This window comes from Jaculus jaculus, chromosome 8 (genome assembly GCF_020740685.1).
Source record: "Jaculus jaculus isolate mJacJac1 chromosome 8, mJacJac1.mat.Y.cur, whole genome shotgun sequence".
Lineage (NCBI taxonomy): Eukaryota > Metazoa > Chordata > Mammalia > Rodentia > Dipodidae > Jaculus > Jaculus jaculus.
This window is the reverse complement of record NC_059109.1, coordinates 94,679,700-94,701,620: the sequence shown is the minus strand read 5'-3', so window position 1 is coordinate 94,701,620 and position 21,921 is coordinate 94,679,700. Positions and strand designations below refer to the sequence as shown.

The window sequence follows — 21,921 nt, the reverse complement described above, 5'->3', positions numbered from 1 at the left end:
AAGAACCTGTAATACTAATTTTATTACTTTGATCAGGCTAGGCTGTGGTCTGGGTATTAAGTAGAACTTTAGCAAGTGTGAATTGATTAAAAAAAAATACATTTCTTTATTTGAGAGAGACAGAAAGTGAGAGAGGTGAGTATGGGCATGCTGGAGCCTCCTGCCACCACAAACGTCTCCATATACATGTGCTACTTTGTCCTTCTGGCTTTACCTGGGTACTGAGGATTCAGTCCTAGTTGTCAAGCTTTGCAAGCAAGTGCATTTAACTGCTGAGGCAACTCTCCAGCCATGTGTGTTGATTTTAAAAAATACTTTTATGTATTTACATGGAGGTAGCATCAAAGTCTCTTATTGCAAATGATACCAGATGCTTGTACTTTTTGCATCTGGCTTTATTTACCATGGATGGTTGGGGAATTGATCCTAGGTGTCAGGCTTTGCAAGCAAGCACCTTTAACCACTGAACCATCTCCTCAGTCCTAATTTTTTTAAAATTTAATTTATTAGTTTTCTTTTCAGTAAATACAGGCAGTTTGGTACCATTGTTTAGGCTCATCTGTGATCTACCCCCTCCCATTGGACCCTCCTTGTTAATGAAAATGGGTCATGCATTGTGGAGTTAGCCCCCAGTTATTGGTATGATAAATGTCTCTGCAAATCATGACCCAGCATGTGACTCTGACATTCTTTCCGCCCCCTCTTCCGCAAAATTTCCCTGAGCCATGTTGGGTTCATTTTTGGTCTGCTTCAGTGCTGAGGTGTTGGGGGCCTTTGAGGCTCTGGCTCTCTGATTTGGTAGGAGTTGATTTTTCTCTGCGTTGGTCTCCTTCCCCTTTGTGCTGATATCCGTTTCACAGGAAAACATCACCCTTGCTTGTTTCGCCAGTTGTCCTTAGTTTCAGTTCGGCCCCTTTTGAGGTATGTTGGGGCAGCTGTCTCCTTAGGATCTGCATCTATCTGAAAAAGAGAAGCAGATTCTCCAAAGGAGAGTAAGTTAGCAACCGGAAAATTGAGATAACACTTACTTTTTTGATAGACACTTTGATAGATGTAGGCCCTCTTATACCCCGTGATTGATGGTAGCTTGATATTGTAGAGTGGGCTTGTGTTTGGGTATGGTTCTGACTTGTTTCCCAGCTCCAGCTATGGGTCTAGTACCACTGAGTGGATCAGTTAGCCAAATCAAGAGCAGTTGGTTCCCCACCATGGCTGTGTACCACTATTGCACTTGTGTGGGCATCACATCAGGTTATTTGTTGCTAATTAGGTTAAACAGTGAGTTGCTTGGACAGATCTTGGTCATTTCCCCCAGTCGCCTATGTAGCACCTTCTGGCACTAGACACGCTGACTGTCTGGGGACTGACTCTCTCCTGGCTTCCAACCATGTCATTCCATTTTACGTGTCAGCTGCGTATGGAGTCTTCAGCAATAGGGTCTTACCACTGGCCTTTGGTGGGTCATCAAGTACTCTGACAGAAGTCTGTCATTGTTTTGGGAAACCTTGTAGGTTTCTCTGATCAAAAGCTCATTGTGGATGGTAGGCCCAAGCTGGAAGTGGGGGTTTCCTCAGTCCTAATTTTTAAAAAATATTTCTTGGGCTGGAGAGATGGCTTAGCGGTTAGGCGCTTACCTATGAAGCCTAAGGACCCCGGTTCGAGGCTCGGTTCCCCAGGTCCCACGTTAGCCAGATGCACAAGGGGGTGCACGCATCTGGAGTTCGTTTGCAGAGGCTGGAAGCCCTGGCGCACCCATTCTCTCTCTCTCCCTCTATCTGTCTTTCTCTCTGTGTCTGTCACTCTCAAATAAATAAATAAATAAATAATTTAAAAAAATATTTCTTACTCTAGAAACAAGCTTTCTCTGATTATATTGCTCATTGCTGTTAAGTGTGAAAATGATTTTAGAATAGGCTTTTTAAAAATTTCCTCCATTCAAGGAACAGTAACTTTTAAAAATTCTTCATCCTTTAAATATTTCAACTATTTTTCAGAATACTTAGGATTTTGGGTAAGCAACACATTATGATACTCAACTCTGGCAATGGGGAGTGTGTAATTTATGTGACATTTGTTTGTTCCTGTCTGGGCACATAATTTTCAATGGGTCTTCCCATTTCCAGTATTTAGTTCCACCCTGAGAATGAAGTAAAATAATGCATTTGATGACTAAGTATCTTGAGTCTGAACCATTTTGGCACCTGACTTATAGGCTGTGTCATATGGGCTCTGAGTGAACAAGTGGATCGGACACTCTTTTGGAGTCTTAAAGGGACTGCAAGGATTGTATTTGATACTCAGTATTTGGGTTTTGTCTTATAAATGTAGTGCGGCTTGTTATGCTACATGCCACTCACTTTTGAAGAACAGTCAGTGTCACCATTGGTCTGGTCTTGGTGGTTAGTAATGCTTGGAGCAGACTGATTTCTGGAAGTTATCTTTACAAAGCCACCAGTGGTAATCCATAATTTGCCTTTTATGTGAATAAATACCTTACAGTGCTATATACTAGGAGGATACAGAGAGAAATAACAAATTTTGTGCTTTTTTTTTTTTTTTTTCCTGCTGTACAGAGGACTTATAGGGAATGCTTACTCACTATGTATATAGTGTTTCAACTCATTATATGAAAGCCTTTGTCTGGTTGTAGTATTTTTCCACATTATAAAACCTTGTATATTTGTCCAGTTTGGAATAAGAAAATTAAACTTAGCATATCAGATTTGGATGTCTTGGTGAAGGAGAGAGGGCAGCCAACAGATTTGCCTTCATTACATTGTAATTCCCTTGGCTTCCTCTCTGTTTTCTGTTTGTTTTAGTTAGTAAAATATCAGTAACAAAACCAAGGCTAGTTCTGGACTGTGTTAGCAGAACATCACATCCAGCAATTTTTTTAAAAAAAGATTTATTTATTTATCTATTCATGAGAGAGGGGGGTGGAGGGAGAGAGGGAGGGAGGGAGGGAAAATGGGTGTGCCAGGGCCTCTATTCACTGAAACGAACTCCAGATGCATGTGCCAGCATGTGCATTTGGCTTATGTGGGACCTGGTAAATAGAACCTGGGTCTTTAGGCTTCACAGGCAAGTGCCTTAACTGCTAAGCCAACTCTTCAGCCCACATTCAGTAATCTTAAAGCCATTCTGCCACCCTACATGGGGCTGTCCTGGAAAAAGAAATGTTTATAAAAATTTGTATAATTTATATGTCAATTTACTCTACTTGGGTAGTTCATAAATATATAAGTTGTAACAGCTGAAAACCTATAAAAGGGTGTGGAGCAAAGGAGTTGGGGCACTATCAAGAAACCCAGTTGCTTAGTTGGATAATACTGTGGGGTAAAGGAGACATGGATCAGATAGAAGTAAAGAACATTTTTTGGCAATCTGGAGAAGATGACACAAACTACAAAATCAAGTTGTTTCAAAGGCTAGTTTAAAAAAAGTGCTGAAATGAAATACTTTAAAGTACATTTTAAATGCTCACATAAACTATTTAAAAATTTTAGTATACCAAAATATCTCAAAGAATTTGGGGTTGGAGAGATGGCTCAGCTGTTAAAGGTGCTTGCTTGCAAAGCCTGACTGCCCCAGGTGGTGTATGCAAGTTCATTTGCACTGGCATAGAGGCCTTGGCATACTCACTCATTTCTCTCTCTCTCCTTACAAATAAATGAATAAATAAATATGTTAGCATATCATCTTGATAACAATGCAGATGGTGAAATGGTAACTTGAGAATTTACTTTTTGGCTTACTATAATTACAATTCAAAATTTCAGCATGAGAAAGGGATGCTTGTATTCCTCTCCCCTCAGTTCTTATCCCCATATACACAAATACATAGTTTAGTAGTACAAATGTGGGCTTTACATTCAAGTAAACCTTTTATTTCAATTCCACTTCACTTACCATTCTCCTCATTTTGAATGAGTTATTCAATATCTTTAAGCTCCACTTTCCACAAGTATAAAATGAGGATACTAGTTGCCTTACGAAGTTAAAAAATTGACACAATACATGTAAATTGTACACCATAGTTCCTAGTAACAATAGCCACATCTGCTATTTATCCAGCACTTGTTATGTACAACAAGCGTGTCAATTCATATGATCTTCTGACAGCACTATTCAGTGGAGTTTGTTGTTGTGGTGGTACCAAGGGTTGAACCTAGCCTCATATGCATGTTGGGTGAGCAAGCTGAGCTATATATCCCCTAGTCCCTCATTTTTTACTCTTATTTTGAGATTTTACTCTTATTTTAAGTTGTCTATGCTGTCCTTGAACTTGCTCTGTGTCCTAGACGGTACTAGAACTTGTAATTCTTTGATTTTGCCTCCCAAGTAAAGGCCTGGACCATCCCATACCATCTTATTATCTTCGTTTTGTAGAACAGGAAGCAATAGCTTAGAGACAGTTAAATAATAATATCATTATATGACCTACTTTCACTATATTATAATACTTTCAAGAAAGTTTTGCTACCAATAAGAAGGAAGCTTAAAAAATATTTTTAAAGTCCTAGCTGTATTTTCCTCAACAAAGTAAATAATAGGCACACAAACGCTGGTTATTTTTTTTTTTTTTTTTTTTTTTCTTATCTGTTACTGTCTCAGCCTAACTAATTTCAGAAGGTAGAGAAGGAAGACAACTTTAGGCCATGAAATTAAGGGCGGTTGTCATAAAGGGAATTTTCTCAGAGAGTATAAAACAGAGATGAGAGTAGTATGCTCAGTTTCCTTAGAAGGTAGCTTCCACTGGCTGTGAGGTGTTCTTGAGGCCTTCCTCAGTAGGTTTGGGAATGCAGGTTCCAGGTTAAAGGAATTGTAGGCAATAGAAAGGGTGGTGGGCAAATGTCTAGAGTTCCCAGTGAAGTAAGGTGGAAGCTTTCTATGCTCTTAATGATTTGACAGCGTGCGTGCATCTTGGATAATTTTCTGCTGATTGTCAAGGGCTCTTCTTTACCTCTCATGTGTTCTTTTCTGAGATTTGGCTGCTACAGGAAGGCCTGTTGAGTGGTTTTATCATATAAGTCTGCTGGTTTTCCTATGAAGTCCATGTGTTGAATCGGTTGAACTCAGCAATTTTGGGGGAAAGGAAACTTTATTAGTGATGTGAACTAAATACCTGTCCAGAAGCAACTTAAGGACAGAAAAGTTCATTTTTGGCTTATAGTTTGAGGGGAAGTTTCATGGAAGGAAAGGCATGAGGAGTAGGGTATTGCAATTAGAAATCGGAGGATGAACAGGAAGTAGGGCTGGGTTATAAAACCTCTAGGCTTCACCCAGTGACCCATTTTCTCCATCAAAGCTCTACCTCCTAAAGGGTTCAGAACTTTCTCAAACAGCTTCACCACTAGGGACCAAGTTTTCAAACACTTGGACCTAAAGGGGCATTTTATATTCAAACTCCAACAGAAGACAAGGTATGCATTTTAGAAACATAGTGTTTTCAAAAGCTATATAAGACTTTCTATTCTGTGCCACATTGGAAATGTCCTATTCAGTTCTTGATTTTAAGAAATTTCTCTCCCTCCCTCTCCCTCTCCCTCTCCCTCTCCCTCTCCCTCTCCCTCTCCCTCTCCCTCTCCCTCTCCCTCTCCCTCTCCCTCTCCCTCTCCCTCTCCCTCTCCCTCTCCCTCTCCCTCTCCCTCTCCCTCCCTCCCTCCTTCTCTCTCTCTCTGTGTGTGTGTGTGTGTGTGTGTGTGTATGTAGGGTCTCATGCAGCCTAGGCTGACTGGAACTTGCTATGTAGTTGAAGCTAGCCTTGAATGCCCAATCATTTTGCCTATAATCCCAGTGGGTTAGAGGTGTATCATACCATACTTGTTTAGTGACATCTAGAGATGGCAGCTATAGGTTAAATGCCTCATGTGTAAGCATTTTGGACTCTGAATTATCTTTCAAAGAAGGTGATTAGGGAAAAGGTTGGAAATTTTGTACCTGAAAGTCTTTGGGAATATTTCACAAATTTGGGATTTTTTTTTTAAATGAAAAAAATAGCTAGAATAGTTGTTGTAAAAATTTGAGTAGCTTTAGGGGATAGCTAAGGTATTCACACAGAGGGGAACCAGCAATAGTAGATGGATGTTAAAATATGACAGATATTTGCAGAGTGTAATGAAGAACTTAGTACTTGGGGGGCGTGTTCAATAGAGCAGTAAGTTTCCACGTGAGGAATGAGATTACTTCATTAACAGTGTTCAGTAGAGCAGTCAGTTTCCATGTGAGGCATAAGATTACTTCAATAACAGAAGTTTCAGAGATTCCTATTGGGTTGAATATTGGAGCAATTGAGTTATAAGGTTCTTGTAAAAATACAGACTGTCATAAAAAGCTGCAACTTTATCTGGTCACTATCATGTCTTTGCCTATTCACTAGTCCTCAAAATGACAGTACTGTTTTTGGAATTTTCCGTACATTTTAAGCAATGGTGAATCCTGAAGTTAATGTGTGCTTTTTTTTAAAATTTTTATTTATTTATTTGAGAGCGACAGACACAGAGAGAAAGACAGATAGAGGGAGAGAGAATGGGCGCTCCAGGGCTTCCAGCCTCTGCAAACGAACTCCAGATGCATGCGCCCCCTGTGCATCTGGCTAACGTGGGACCTGGGGAACTGAGCCTCGAACCGGGGTTCTTAGGCTTCACAGGCAAGTGCTTAACCGCTAAGCCATCTCTCCAGCCCAGAAATTCTTATCCATGTATTACTCTGCCAAAGCTTATTTAGCCATTCACTAATTGGCATTTAGGTTTTTTCCAGTTTTTCATTCTTACCAATGTTATGGTAATGAACTCCTGAGAATGCCTCCTTGTACTTCTCTATAATACTTAGTTAAGGGTTATTAAATTTGGTTTCTAACTAAGAAGTAGAAAAGTTATTAGGCATGTTTCTCCACCATAAAGAGAGAAGTCACTGTACATTTTCAAAAGATGAATGTAGACATTCTGAGTAGATTGTTGGAAACAAAATAGGGATGATTATCATAATCTCATAAGACCATAGTAGTTTCTTATGTTTCTAGTGATCTCAGACATACGAATCTGCTCCACCACCCAATGATGTGATGAGCTGAAGCAAGCCTTTTTTTTGCCTCACTTTTCACCTGACAGAAGTCAGAACACATTGCTGTGTATATGCTTTTGGTGCATAACTGTTTATCAGGGAAGAAAAATCTATTTCTGATGAGACAAAGACAATTCCTTGCTGTTTACATTGGAAAATAATAATTGCTTTTTAATTTTAGTGACACATTGGCTTATATACACACTTCAAAGGTATAATGTGATGTTTTAATTCAAGTTTACTTTGGAATTACCTGTTACTCAGAGGGTCAGGGGAGAGGGAAGGGTCAACAAGAACAATATTACAGCTAGGTTTGAAGAATAGCTCTGGTACCCTGTGGCATAACAGAGTGAACATGGTTAGCAGTAACACATTTTATATCTTAAAATAGAAGATAGTTTCTGCATGTTAAAACAATTGCTGCATTTTTTTTTCATTTTACCATAATTTCAGAAAAATGCATATTGATAAATACTTGTAAATATATGTCTTCATAGATACAGCACCCTTGAATACAGCATACTTGAATGTGTATCAGGGTGTTAGCATAATTCTTATACAGCTTCTGATATTATAACATTATTTCAGCATTTTTATTTTTTAATTATCACACAGAGTAATAGATTTTATTATGACATTTTCATACATAATTGGTTTTATTGTCTATTTTGTGCATCAGTAACAGATTAGGTGTTATTAGATAAATATGACTTTTGTCTCCTGTGGAAAGATGATAATTACAGTACTTACAAAGTATTATCTATTTTTATATTCTGTTTTCCCAGGCTGCTCTTTATGGATGTGGCTGCTGGGCTGAAAATACTGGAGCTCATAATCCCTACTCCACAGCTGTGAGTACCTCAGGTATTTGCTGCTTTCATGACCATTTTTCATAACTACAACCCTATCAGTCACTTAATAATTAAAACCAGTATTTTTAGGGAATCATGAAGCATAGGCTAAGATGCTACATTGAGCATTGCTACATGAAAACCATGTTTAGCATTTGGGGAGTGTAAGGATTCCTTAAACATTTTTGACTACAGCTCTATAGTTAACTTCAGTTTAGTTACATTTTATGTTTTAGAATATGTTATCTTCATTTATTTGAAAAAGAGAGAGAGAGAAGCAGATAAAGACAGTAGTTACTCCAGGGCCTTCAGTGCTACAAATGAACTCCAGAAGCATGCAACACTTTGTGCATCTGGCTTACATGGGTCCAGGAAAATTAAACCTAGGTCCTCTGGCTTTGCAGGCAAATGCCTTTACCACCAACCCATATTCTCCAGCCCATATTTTATTTTATTTTTAAAAATATTATTTATTTATTTACTTTAGAGAGAAAGAGGCAGAAAGAGAGAGAGAATGGGCATGCCAGGGCCTTCAGCCACTATAAACGAACTCCAGACGCATGTGCCGTCTTGTGCATCTGTCTTATGTGGGTCCTGGGGAGTTGAACCAAGGTTCTTTGGCTTTGCCAAAGGCAAACACCTTAACTGCTAAGCCATCTCTCTAGCCCCATATTTTAGTTTTTAATGACCTATGATAGTGCTAAACTCACATCACGAATGATGTAAAAGTATCAAAGCATTTCAGAATTATCAGATGATCTCTTGAGTAAAATGTTGGCATAAAACTTACAAAGATGTGTTTTAAAGCATGTAGTTTATATGATCACACCTCCAAGTATACTTTTTATTTAAATTTTTTTGTTTTTCTGAGGTAGGGTCTCACTCTAGCTCAGGCTGACTGGAATTCACTAAGTAGTCTCAGGGTAGCCTCTATCTCACGGCAATCCTCCTACCTCTGCCTCTTGAGTGCTGGGATTAAAGGCATGCACCACCATACTCAGCTTTTTTTTTTTTTTTTTGAGGAAAGCTCAACAGATTGGCTTTTTTTTTTTTTTAAATGACAGTGAGTGAGGGAGAATGAGAATGAATGAGTATGAGAATTGGTATGCCAGGGCCTCCATCCACTGCAGTTGAATTCCATATGTGTATGCCACCTTGTGTGCATGTGTGACCTTATGCATTTAGCTTACTTGGGACCTAGAGAGTAGAACATGGGTCCTTAAGCTTCACAAACAAGAGCCTTAACCACTAGATTATCTCTCCAGCTCTCCAACTATACTTCTAATAGAGTACAGATTGTTCTTTTGTATGTATATTGGGAAGGTCAGTACCAGTTAGTAATGAGAGGGGAGAGGGGAAAGGAGAAGGAATTAGCACAGTTAATGTGCATGTTCTTGTGTAGCTGTGAGTGCATGTGTATGTGTACTATAGGGCTGAGGTGGGGGAAATGGGCAGATGGTCTTATTTCTATTCTATTCTTTTTTTTTTTTTTAAAGGTATGATCTTGCTCTATCTAGCCCATGCTGACCTGGAATTCACTGTGTGGTCTCAGGCTGGCTTCTCAAACTCATGGAAACACTCCTACCTCTGCCTCCTGAGTGCTGGGATTAAAGGTGTATGCCACCATACCTGGCTATTTTATTCTATTTAATAGGCAGGGTGATGGTCTATTTCCAGATTTGTATAATGTTTGTACCAGACATACTTGAAGCCTTTCTGTTTATGTGATGATGCTGCTAGTTGACAAAGTAAATACTGGTTTATTCCTTTATCAATGGCCCTTTAGTTATACTTCCATTCTCTCCAAACTCCATATTGGTCGGCTTTATCAGCTGGGTGCACAGTTACATTGCTTTGTGTCTTACCAGATTGGTGTCTTCTTGATCATGATATGTAACAGCTGACTTGAGCAGTAGTCCACCTTTGCTTCCTGCTTACTCATCCTGTGATCTGTGATGAAGGGAACTTTGTATTCTGTGGCTTTTCCTTCTCTGATCTGCATGTCTCCACCTTCTTCACAGACTCTTCTCTCTTTGTTTCCTCATTGATGATAGTGTCAGGTGTGGGTCTCTGTTGGGTTCTCTTCATCTAACTATATGCTTTTTCTTGGTAATGTGAGCTTGATGCTGTACTCGTGATTTCAGCTGTTTCTTTTGGGGTATTGCCTTCTACATCTGTGTCTAATGTGGATATGAAGCCTGTATGCATCCTTCCTGTCTACCTGTTGGCCATGTTCCTGTGAGTGTCATGTATCTACATCAGACTCAGTAGTTCAACAAAAGGTCTTATTCTTTATCCCCAGCCCCTGGCCACCATTTTTCATGTTTCCCAGCTGTTCTTTTGTCCTTCACTGTCAAATTTGTTTGTTCAAACATGAAATCTTCTGACTATTTTCATATTTATTGCTTCTTACCCTTTGTCCTGACCCATGCTTATATTTTAGATCTAAATTCTTTGTTCTTCTGCTTGTTTTTTTGTGATTGCCACCAGCTGATTGAGCATCTTTTATTTTCTTTTGCACTATTGAAAAAGTATAATTATGAGCCACTAGGTTACTAAGTGAACTTTAAACACAAATTAATGGTTTTCAGTCTTTGATTTTGAAGGCATGAACAAAATATAATTGAATGAAGTTTCAATTTAATATTAATGGCATATAAAACTCTTAACAGAAGGTTTCTGAATAAGCCTATTTTTTTAAAATTATTTATTTATTTATTTGAGAGCGACAGGCACAGAGAGAAAGACAGATAGAGGGAGAGAGAGAGAATGGGCGCGCCAGGGCTTCCAGCCTCTGCAAACGAACTCCAGACGCATGCGCCCCCCTTGTGCATCTGGCTAATGTGGGACCTGGGGAACCGAGCCTCAAACCAGGGTCCTTAGGCTTCACAGGCAAGTGCTTAACCGCTAAGCCATCTCTCCAGCCCTGAATAAGCCTATTTATATCTTTAGTCTTTTGTCTATAAAAATTTGAATTATGTAAACAAGCAAGGTAAATCAGATAATTGATTGTTCTGATTTTATTTTCCTAGGTAAATCACAGTTGGCAGATGTATCTCATTGTTTTAAGTTGGTTTTGTCCAATGTGTTCTTCAGTAAGTTGGCTTGTTGTTTAGGTGTTATTATCATATCTAGATATTAGGAACTGATTATTTTTTTCAAGATAGGGTCTCACTCTAGCTCAGGCTGACCTGGAATTCACTATGTAGTCTCAGGGTGGCCTCATACTTACAGCGATCCTCCTACCCTTGCCTCCCAAGTGCTGAGATTGAAGGAATGGGCCACCACACCTGGCTTGTTTTAGACTCTTTTGAAGCAGTGTGACAATGAAACCTCGTAGGTGGTTGCATTGTGTAGAAATGTGTGAGCAGAAGGATATAATTGGAAAGAAATGAAAGTTTCAGGCTGGAGACAGTACCTTTTCAGCTTTTTTTTTTTTTTCCCCCCGAGATAGCGTCTCACTGTAGCTCAGGCTGACCTGGAATTCACTATCTAGTCTCAGGGTGGCCTCGAAGTCACAGGTGATCCTCCTACCTCTGCCTCCCAAGTGCTGGGATTAAAGGCACCACCACGCCTGGCTCACCTTTTCAGCTTTTTGAAAGTAGTGGGCCAGAATGCCAAAGGGGTATCCTGCTTTTCAAAGTCAGCTTTATTTCCTCTTGGATTAACAAATTTGATATTTTATCTGGCATTGTGGAGTATAACAAACAGAAGATGATTAGATTTGCAAGTGGTTTGTTCTTTTGGAAATGTCCACTGAGTGATTGGAGGCAGGATTGTTGGAGTCCCTATGTGGAGGAGGCCTGATGGAGTCATGAGGATGAGCTGTGGGTTACAGCAGAGATCCCAGCCAGGACTGTGGGGTGCCTGCCAAGGACAGTTGTTGGCATAGGATGGCTTGTTCTCTAGAGTGTAAGCAGCCCAGCTGGAGGGAATAATTGGAACTCTAGAGACTTTGTCACAGGTTACAGATGTTGGATTTGAAGCCACAGGATTTAATGATGGTCCTGTCTGTTTTAGATCTTGAATTGGTTCAGTCTTTCCTTGTAATGCCATGTTTTGCAGTGTAAATGCTTATTCTGTGCCATTACATTATCTTGGTTTTACAGCTTACAGTTCAAAGACCTTGGACTATGATGGTGTCCAAACAATGTTGGGATTCATGAAAACTATAGGGAATGTTAAAGTTGACTAAATACATTGCATTTTACATCATGGATCGCCATGAGTTTTGGGGGCCAGAGTCAGATTGTATTTGTTTGAAGTAGATGACCCTCCATAAACTCATGTGTTTTGAATGCTTGGTCCATAGCTAATAGCAATTTGGGAGGTGGAGCTTTGCTAGAGGAGGTGGAGTGTGTTCTTGGAAGCAGGCTTAGGTCATAGCTAGCTCCCCTTTGCTAGAGTTTGGCCCACTCACCTGCTGATGTTGTCCACCTGATGTTGGCAAGGAGGTGATGTCCAGTCTCTTCTATGCCATGTTTCCATTGCCATCATGACAATTCCCCTTGAGACTGTAAGCCAAAATAAAACCTTTCCTCCTACAAGCTGCTTCTGGTTGGGTACTATATTCCAACAATAAGAAGGTAACTACACTAGAAGATTGGTACCAAGAGTGAGGTAATTGAAATAGGTGTCCCCCATAAATTCATGTGTTTTGAATGCTTGGTTCTTAGCTGGTGGTAACTTGGGAGGTGGAATCTTGCTTAGAGAAGGTATGTTGGGAGTGGTCTTTGGATTGTTATAGCCAGTTACCCCTGTCAAAACTTGGTTTTGTTGTTGTTTGATACTTGCTGTGGCAAAGAGATGATGTCTAGCCTTTGCTCTGTCATCTTTCCCCTGCTATCATGGAAGTTCCCCGCAAGACTGTAAGTCAAAATAAAAAAAACATTCTTTCCACCAGCTGCTTTTGAAGTTGGATGCTTTGCCCTAGCAGTGATAAGGCAACTGCAACACTTCTGCCTCTGCCTCTGCCTCTTGTGAGTTGAGATTATAGTTAGGAGACACCGTATCTGGCAAGAATTTCTTAAATATGAAAAAGCTCTGTTTTTCGTACATGTATATACAAAAAATGGAGAGAATGGATATGTCTTTCCAACCACTTTTAAATATATATATTTTTAAATCAGAGAGAGAGAAAGAGAAGAGAGGGAATTGGTATTTCAGGGTCAACAGCCACCATAATCGAACTCTAGACATGTATGGCATCTTGTGAGCATGTGCAACCTTTTATGCTTGCATCACATTTAGCATCTGGCTTACGTGGGACCTGAAAATTTGGACATGAGTCCTTGGGGTTTGCAGGCAAGCCCCTTAACCACTAAGCCATCTCCCCAACCCAAGATTGTGTTTTGTAAAAGGTTGTTCCCCATGGATGTTTTTGAAAAAGCAATTTTAAATGATTTAATTTGCCAAATGCTGATTTATACATAATTTATAGTAACACATCAGATTCATAATTAAGATACATCTTTGGTCTGTTTATGGCCATGGAAATGAAGAACAGATTAAAGACGAGAATATCAGAAAGGAGGAGGAAAAACAGTTGGAGCTATGTTTCCGATGTGGTTGGGCTTAATATTGGTTTTCTGTCACCTGGCTGTTTTCTTCTTCCCACTTTACCATCTTTTCTAGTGAGTTGAGAAGCAGTGAGTTGAGAGGGCAGTTATAAGAAGATAATGGAATTTCTTTAGTCTTTCCTAAAGGGTTCTAATATGAAGAAAAGCCTGCTATCTGGTTTCTGGTATGCAGAAATGTGCTTTCTGATTTTCTAGGATCTTGGTTTTTCTAACTCTTGATCCCAGACAGTTGTAGATACCTGAAGTCTCCGAGAGCTGTGGCCATGACTTTCCAGAAATAGTACAATGGGATTTTGGAATTGTAAAAATTTCAACAGTTATATGTCTTGATATTTTGAGCTAGTGATTGAAGTCTCCTTTTCAGGGATTACAGTTTGTCACTCCACTCCTTCTTAGTTTCTCAGTCCAAGAGCAATCACAGGCCTTCTGCCTCTCAGTGGGGGATTATCTGAGGGGATTGCTCAAAAGCTCCTCTCATGGCACTTTTATCAGCAGGGGACAAAGCAGCCTTTCCTGTGTGGTAGAAGATATCCACAGCAGATGCCAGTGGGAAACATTGTTGAAATGTCTGCATGGTCTCGAAATTTTCTCAACTTCATCTTCCTAGTGACTCAGGGCAAAATCTTGGAGCCTTCCTTGACTCTTCTTGCCCCCTCGCCCCCCCCCCCCCCGGTCTCACATCTAAAATTTGTCTATTCTCCTCTGGAAATATATTTATTTATTTATTTTTGGGTTTTCAAGGCAGGGTTTCACTCTAGTCCAGGCTGACCTGGAATTCACTGTGGAGTCTCAGGGTGGCCTTGAACTCATGGTGATCCTCCTACTTCAGCCTCCTGAGTGCTAGGATTAAAGGCATATGCCACCATGCCCAGGTTGGAAATATACTTAAAGTCAAATTTAAATGTGTCAAAGATTTAAGGTAAGAAGCTTAAACTGAAACTGTTAGAGGGAAAAATGCTTCAAAATACAGACATAGGAAATACTTTATCAATAGTAATCTAATCACTCTGGAAATACAGCCAACAACTGACAAATTAGACCTCATGTCTACCAGCAAGTGAAACAGTTCAGTGAAGAGACAGAATAGGAAAAATCTTTGCTGACAGAGGATTAGTGTGGTGGTTTGATTCAGGTGTCTCCCACAAACTTAGGTGTTCTGAATGCAGGTTCCCAGCTGATGGAGATTTGGGAATTAATGCCTCCTGGAGGCAGTGTTTTGTTGGGGGCGGGCTTATGGATATTATAGCCAGTTTCCCCTTGCCAACATTTGGCACATTCTCCTGTTGCTGTTGTCCACCTGATGTTGGCCAAGGGGTGATACTCACCCTCTGCTCATGCCACCATTTCCCCCTGCCATCATGGAGCTTCCCCTCAAGTCTGTAAGCTAAAATAAACCTTTGTCCCACAAGCTGCTCTTGGCTGGGTGATTTCTGCCAGCAGTGTGAACCTGACTGCAACAGTAAATTTGTTACCAGAGGAGTGGGATTGCTGCTAGACACTTGACTATGTGGCTTTGACCTTTTAGAGCTGATTTTCAAGACGAATGTGGAAGCATTTGAAACCTTGGCCTAAGAGACGTCTTGTAGTTCTTTAAGTGCAGTGTGGTGGACTATTCTGGTCAGAGTTGAAAGACCTGAATGCAGTAAGAACTAAAGATTGTGAGGTTTGGTTTATGAGTGTGAAAAGGAGCTTTATCTGGACAGGGCTAGAAGCAGTTAGTGTGAGAGGGTTGCTGTTATACTTATGACCTGAGATCTTGTGCAGGGTTGCAGTGCATAGAAACAGACTGATGTGAGCAGAGGGATATGGCACAAAAATGAAATCTTTGGGCTGAAACTTTTGCCAGTTCAGCTGCAATGATGAGATTGCAACCTTTGAGATTGAGCTAGCTGACTTGTACTGGGGTAACAGGAAGAATGTAGACTCGTTTGAAGGGATCTGAGTGCTTAAGGAGTGTCCTGTTCCTCAAAGTCTCCTTTATTGCCCCTGGACTAACAAATTGACACCACTCTCCCCCGTCCCCGCCCGTATTACCGAGTTTAAGAAATGCAGTAAAGAGAGGGTCATTGAATGTGCAACATGATCTTGTGTTTTGGAAATGGCTAATGGCAGTGTGAAGTAGGTTGCTGGACGCCTGCATAGAGACCTGGTAGAGCTATGAGGATGGACCATAGGTTGCAGTGGAAACCCAATGAATATTCTGGGCCCACAAGATGGCTGTTACAGAAAGCTGCCGGACCTAGATGAAGTTTTCCAGGATTTTGAGTAGCCTAGCTGGAGGGACAGAATTGGAACTCCAGAGACTTGTTGCTGGTTAGAATTATCGGACTTGGTGACTTGTCACTGGCTTGAGTTGGTGGACTTGGAGCTACAGAGTTTGATGTTTGCCCAGTTTAAATCTTAGGTTGGTTGAATATTCCTTTGGTATGCCCAGTGGCATCTTTTGCAGTGTGAATGGGTATTCTGTGCCATTATTGTTTTTTTTTTTTTTTTCTATTATGGCTCAGTTAAAAGTCTTAGATTATGGGGATGTTTGAACATCATTGGGATTGATAAAACTATGAGAACTTTTATAGTTGGACTGAATGTATTGCATTTTATATCATGTATGGTTATCAGTTCATAGGGGCCAGGGGCAGAATGTGGTGGTTTGATTCAGGTGTCTTCCATAAACTTAGGTTTACAGCTGATAGGGATTTGGGAATTACAACCTCCTGGAGGCAGTGGATTTTGGGGGGCAGGCTTATGAGTATTATAGCCAGCTTCCCTTTGCCAGTATTTGGCATACTTTCTGGTTGCTGTTGTCTACCTTATTTTAGCCAGGGGGTGATGTCCACCCTTTACTCATGCCATAATTTTCCCCTGCCATCATGGAGCTTTCCCTCAAGTTTGTAAGTGAAAATAATCCTTTTACTCACAAGCTGCTCTTGGTTGGGTGATTTCTGCCAACAATGTGAATCTGACTGCAACAATTAGTATAAGAAAAATACAAAGAATTCAAGAAGTAAATATTAAGAAAATAAATCAATCAATGGGCTAATAAAATAAAAATAGTTCTCAAAAGAGGAAATATAAATGGCTAATAAACATATGAAGAATGTTCAACTTCACTAGCCATCAGAGAAATGCAAACTAAAACCACATTGAGATTCTGTCTCATCTCAGTCCGACTGGCAGTCATTAAAAAAATCAGTAACAGCAAATGCTGGTGAGGATGTGGACAAAATGGGACCTTTACACACTGTTGGTGGGAAGATAAGCCACTCTGGAAGTCAGTATGTGGGTTTCTCAACTAACAATAGAACTTTGATGTGACCATCTGTACTACTTCTAGGTATTTATTCAAAGGATTCTGAAGACATTATGTTACAGAGATACTTGTACATTCATGTTTATTGCAACACTGTTTACAATGGCTCAGTTATAGAACCAGGCTAGGTGTCCAAAGGAATGGATAAGGAAAATGTGATACATGCACATGTATGTGTTTGTATGTGTGTATGTATGATTTTTTAAGTCATAACCTTATTCCATATGCAAGAAACGATGCACATGGATATTAAGTGAATTAAGCCAGTCTCAGAAAGACAAATAACATGTTTTCTTTTTTTTTATGGTTCTCATAAATTATAAAGAATGTAGGTAAATGAAATAATGTAGGTATATATGATTTGAAAGAGGAAGTGAAACTGTCTAGGAGACAAAGGGAAGGAATGGGATGGGCAAGAAAAGGGAATGAAGGGACGTGAGGGGCAGTATGTCCAACATGCAATATATACACATATGAAAGTGTAAAAATCTGACCACTTTTTAGCCCCTCACTGCTACCAGCTGACCCAGGTGTCATCATTTCTATTCCAGTCTATTGTTGTAGCCTCCTAGCAGGTCTCTTCATTTTGGGTCTTCTCTATATTCTTAACATTCAAAGCTAACTGAAATTATGCCTCTGTCTTTGAGTGTTCTGTACTTTGAACTCTGCACCTGCTTTTAATCATACTCAAAGGAAAGGTTGAAGACTTAGGGAAGCTATGAGGTGTTGTTTCAGGGTGCTCCACCTTCCTCTTAGATTGCAGCTCATTTCTCCTTTTGCCCATTCAGGTCCAGGTGCCATGGCTACCTTGCTGTGCTACAAAGAGGCCATGCAGATTTCCACCATAGGCAGAAACCTTGAATAAGTAAATTTCTTTTTCATGTAGTAGAACACCTTTCAGTCAGGAGATAATCCTAGATCCTAGATCTTTCATCTGAGCTTGTTTTTGGAATGATTCAGCAATAACTAAGCAATAATTCAGAAAATAAGATACAAAACTATTTAGGTAGTTAATTCTGCTGACAGAACCCAGCTTTTTCAGCCATTTGTGTTCTTTACCCTCCTGTTCTTACAAAAGTGCCTTATTCTTATGAAATGATAAACTTTCACAAGCTTGTCCACCTAGCTTAGATTGCTCAGTGTAAGGAAAAGCTCCTTAAGCTGAAATCATTTGAGACATAATATGTTGATTTGGGATTAATGCTATGAGAAATTCTTTTTATATATTGTGACTTCTAGATGTAAGTGTAAATAAGTTCCTAATATTTGTAAACATTTTAAAAACTCTTGATTCTGTAGACTATTTGGTTATTGTGGGTGAAAACCAATACCATTTATTTACAGATAACAGAGTGCATAAACTCCTGGCACATTTCCAAGCACTAAAATAATTATGTGGCTTGAGAATGCTATTCTGAAACTGCTGCATATTCTAACTAGGCCTCTTTATGATTATTGAGGAACTATTCTTTACTGCCGTTTATGTAACTAATGCCATTGATGGATCAAAATTTTTTTGTTCATTTACTTATTTATTTGAGCGTGTGAGAGAGAGCAAGAAAGAGGCAGATAGATAGATAGAGAATGGGCACACCAGTGCTTTCAGCCACTGCAAACAAACTCCAGACGCGTGCACCCCCTTGTGTATCTGGCTAACGTGGGTCCTGGGGAATTGAGCCTCGAATCAGAGTCCTTAGGCTTCACAGGCAAGCGCTTTAACTGCTAAGCCATCTCTCCAGCCCTAAAATAATTTTTATTTATTTATTTATTTACTTATTTGAGAGCGACAGACACAGAGAGAAAGACAGGTAGAGGGAAAGAGAGAGAATGGGCGTGCCAGGGCTTCTAGCCACTGCAAACGAACTCCAGACGCATGCGCCCCCTTGTGCATCTGGCTAACGTGGGACCTGGGGAACCGAGCCTCGAACCAGGGTCCTTAGGCTTCACAGGCAAGCGCTTAACCACTAAGCCATCTCTCCAGCCCCTAAAATAATATTTTGAATTACTCCAGATACTAGCTAAATGTGGCAACTTAAAAAATTAAACATTTTATTCACAGGTTCCGTAAGTATAGACAAAACCCCACAATTCCCTCTCTCCACTGCATTTCTGTCTCTAAAGTCCATCCTCCATTGAATTCCCTCTAATTAGTCTCTGTTTTATTTTGATGTTATCATCTTTTCTTATGTCTTAGGTCTTATGTAGATAGTTTCAGGCACTCTGAGGTCATGAATATCAAGGCCACTTTGTTTGGGGAAGATTGTATTTTAAGCAGTCCTTCCCTTTTGGCTGTTTTTCTTCCCTCACCTCTTCTGCAATGGACCCTGAGCCTTGGAAGTTGTGATAAAGATGTCTTAGTGCTGAACATTCCACTGAAATGTGACAAGTTGTGTGTCCTTTGTCTTAGAGGGATTAAATGAGTGTATGCTTTTTAAAATTGTGCAATAGTTCCTGCTCATTAAGAATTTAAAAAATGAGGGCAGGACCCATGTTAGCCAGATGCACAAGGGGCTGCACGCATCTGGAGTTCGTTTGCAGTGGCTGGAGGCCCTGGCACGCCCATTCTCTCTCTGTCTCTATCTGCCTCTCTCTCTTTCTCTGTCACTCTCAAATAAATAAATAAAAATGAACAAAAAAATTTTTTTTAAAGAATTTAAAAAATGAAATGAGTAATTTTGCTCTCAGTAATGATTTTTTTGCCATGAAATATGAGGGGTGATATTGTTAATTATCATATAATGTACATTTTACATACTCTTCCAAAGAAAAATGTTAACATTGAAGGCTATTTTTTGTATGTACATGAATTCAAGTGTTTTTCTCCTTGGCAGTTTTTCTCATGCAATCATGCAACAGCTATTTTAAAGGTAATTACTCTCTGCTCTAGTCTGTACAAGGTAAAGGAGAAATTAAAGCATAGGCAGTAACCTCACAAGGCATGAGAACTGTTACTTGGTAATAAAAGAAAGTTTAATGTCAATCTGGCAATATATTGAAATATTGGCTGTATCAAGGGCTTGCTAGTCCTTTATGAGGCTCTGTTGTTTTCATTCATGTAGGGAATGTACATGACACTGCCTCCCAAAGGCCCCTAAGTGTGCCTGATGATTTAACCATTGTTACCTCCTGTAGTACATTCACTAACTGCACCCGGATCCCATCCAAACCACTGTCTTTAAGCTTAGCAATGCTCATCTGAAACATAGTACTCACTGTAATGTTTCCATTGCCCTGGGCTCCAGTAGTGCTCAGGATTTCATGGATGGGAAAGTTAGTCTTTCTTTGAGATTGTAGAACTGGATTACAGTAGATCAAGTGGGCTCCAAGGTGTTCTTTTGATGTTTGTAATTTCTCAAGAGTTTTTTTTTTTTCCTTCTTGTTAGATTAGTTTGCATTGCTTTTTGTTTTGTGAAAGAATAGACATTGTTTTAAAATATGAGGTGAAGAATTGATAAAATCAGAGGAATGAGATCAAATGATGGGTTAAAATGCCAATCCTGTGATCCCTGATGTGTCTCTCATTTGAAAGAATGTCTTTCCTTCCTATTGTGGAGTACTACCTGCTGTCAGTTGGAGAGGGAATAAGCAACTTGTCAGGCTTTCTAAGCTCCCTTCATATGGTTCACAGAAACAGAGTTGGATTTTCATTTCTTCTTTCATTCAACAGGAGTCCCTTTCATGTCTGAAAATTGAAAACGCGTGTTTTTCAGTGTGGAGCGAGGATGTGTGTGCCCTCTGGCACACCTGTTTTTAATTTCCTGACTTGAAAGCATAACCCATCAAAAGGAGCAGAAAACAATTTCTTTCTGACACGCTGCTTCGTGTCCCTCACTCGACTGAAGAACTTGGTGCTTTGCCTTTTTGGTTCTCCTGTAGAATGTTCTTGTTAGAGGCAGAATTTACTCAGTATAACCAGTACCATTTATAGCACAGGGCCATTTTTGGTATTGTTCTCTTGTGGTGGTGGGACTGTCTTTAGTTCAAGAAATTTACTTGAAATAAGCGTTACTAAAAATAATATACAGAAAAGCTCTTAAAAATTTTTAAATATTAAATTTAGCTGAGCAGTATATGTTGGAAATTTATATGTAAGCTAATCAGTGAGCTGATTGTCCAGGAGCAGGGCTGGGTTGAGCACACAAATGTTTAAATTCCATAGTGCTGTTTAACATAAATCAAATATTTCCCATGCGTTACCTCAGATTTCTGTGTACTTTAAACTCTTGCCAGTTTAAATGACTGTGAGGCGCAGTGTGTTGACTTTGAGTTTTGTAAATTGATAATTTGTTGCTATGAAAGTTGTACATGGTATAACTCATCACTTTCTGAAGGTATGTAGGATGTCTGATGTTGGCAAGCTGTTATGAAAAATTGATGTCTGGGGAAATGGAGGCTTTAGCTTTCAGATGCTTAAAGTGTAGACATACAGGTTTGGGCCTTCTGTTTCTAAGAATTCATGGGAATCTCAGTCTTTTTGCTTTGCTTTGAACTTGTGATCCTTCTGCCTCAGCCTCAGGCTCCCTATTGCTGAGACTGTAGATGTATGCTACCATGGCCTGGCTTGGAATAATGAGCTTAATATTGTGTAATCAAAACAGTTTCTCAGGTTATTACTTTTAATGCAAACTCTTCTCAAATTTTGTGTATTAATCACCTGGAGGTCCTATTAAAAATGCAGAATGTGAGCTGGGGAAGTCTGGCATGAGTCCTGGGATTCTTCATTTGCTGCAAGCTCCCAGGCAGTGCCCATAGCAACATTCAGAGAGGAAAAGTTGTGCTCTCTCACAGCTGTGCCCTGTCTACAACTTGTATGGCAAACAAATTACCATTCTGAGTATGCTTTCTCATTGTGTGTGGTAGAAGGAAAGTTAAAAGATCTCATTTTAGGGTACTATAGCTTACCACTTGAGCCAGAGTAGCTTAAATATGCCAAGAGTATTATTATGAAGTAGTCATATTTACATCTATAGACATTCATAGGCTACACCTGCCTCTGTACATTTTCATTCTTGTTGTATAGAGTTGTAAGACAAACTGCTTGACTGTTTAAATGCCCTATACTTAAAACAGCTTGGACTACGATGGCTTACTAATTTGAGTGAAAAGTTTTGTTAAAAAG

The 21,921-nt window shown here is 39.7% G+C and overlaps 1 protein-coding gene across 11 annotated transcripts in view; it reads left to right on the top strand.

Moving 5' to 3' along the window:
• Positions 1-21,921, top strand: part of Tasp1 (taspase 1) — a 314,575-nt gene that overhangs the window by 141,619 nt on the left and 151,035 nt on the right. For 8 of the 11 annotated variants that reach the window (XM_045157512.1, XM_045157513.1, XM_045157516.1 and 5 more), the window contains one exon: positions 7,848-7,926. In XM_045157512.1, the coding sequence (XP_045013447.1) occupies positions 7,848-7,926 (79 nt within the window). The remainder of the gene's footprint in view (positions 1-7,847; positions 7,927-21,921) is intronic. The other 3 variants (XM_045157519.1, XM_045157517.1, XR_006638586.1) reach the window with 1 other exon arrangement.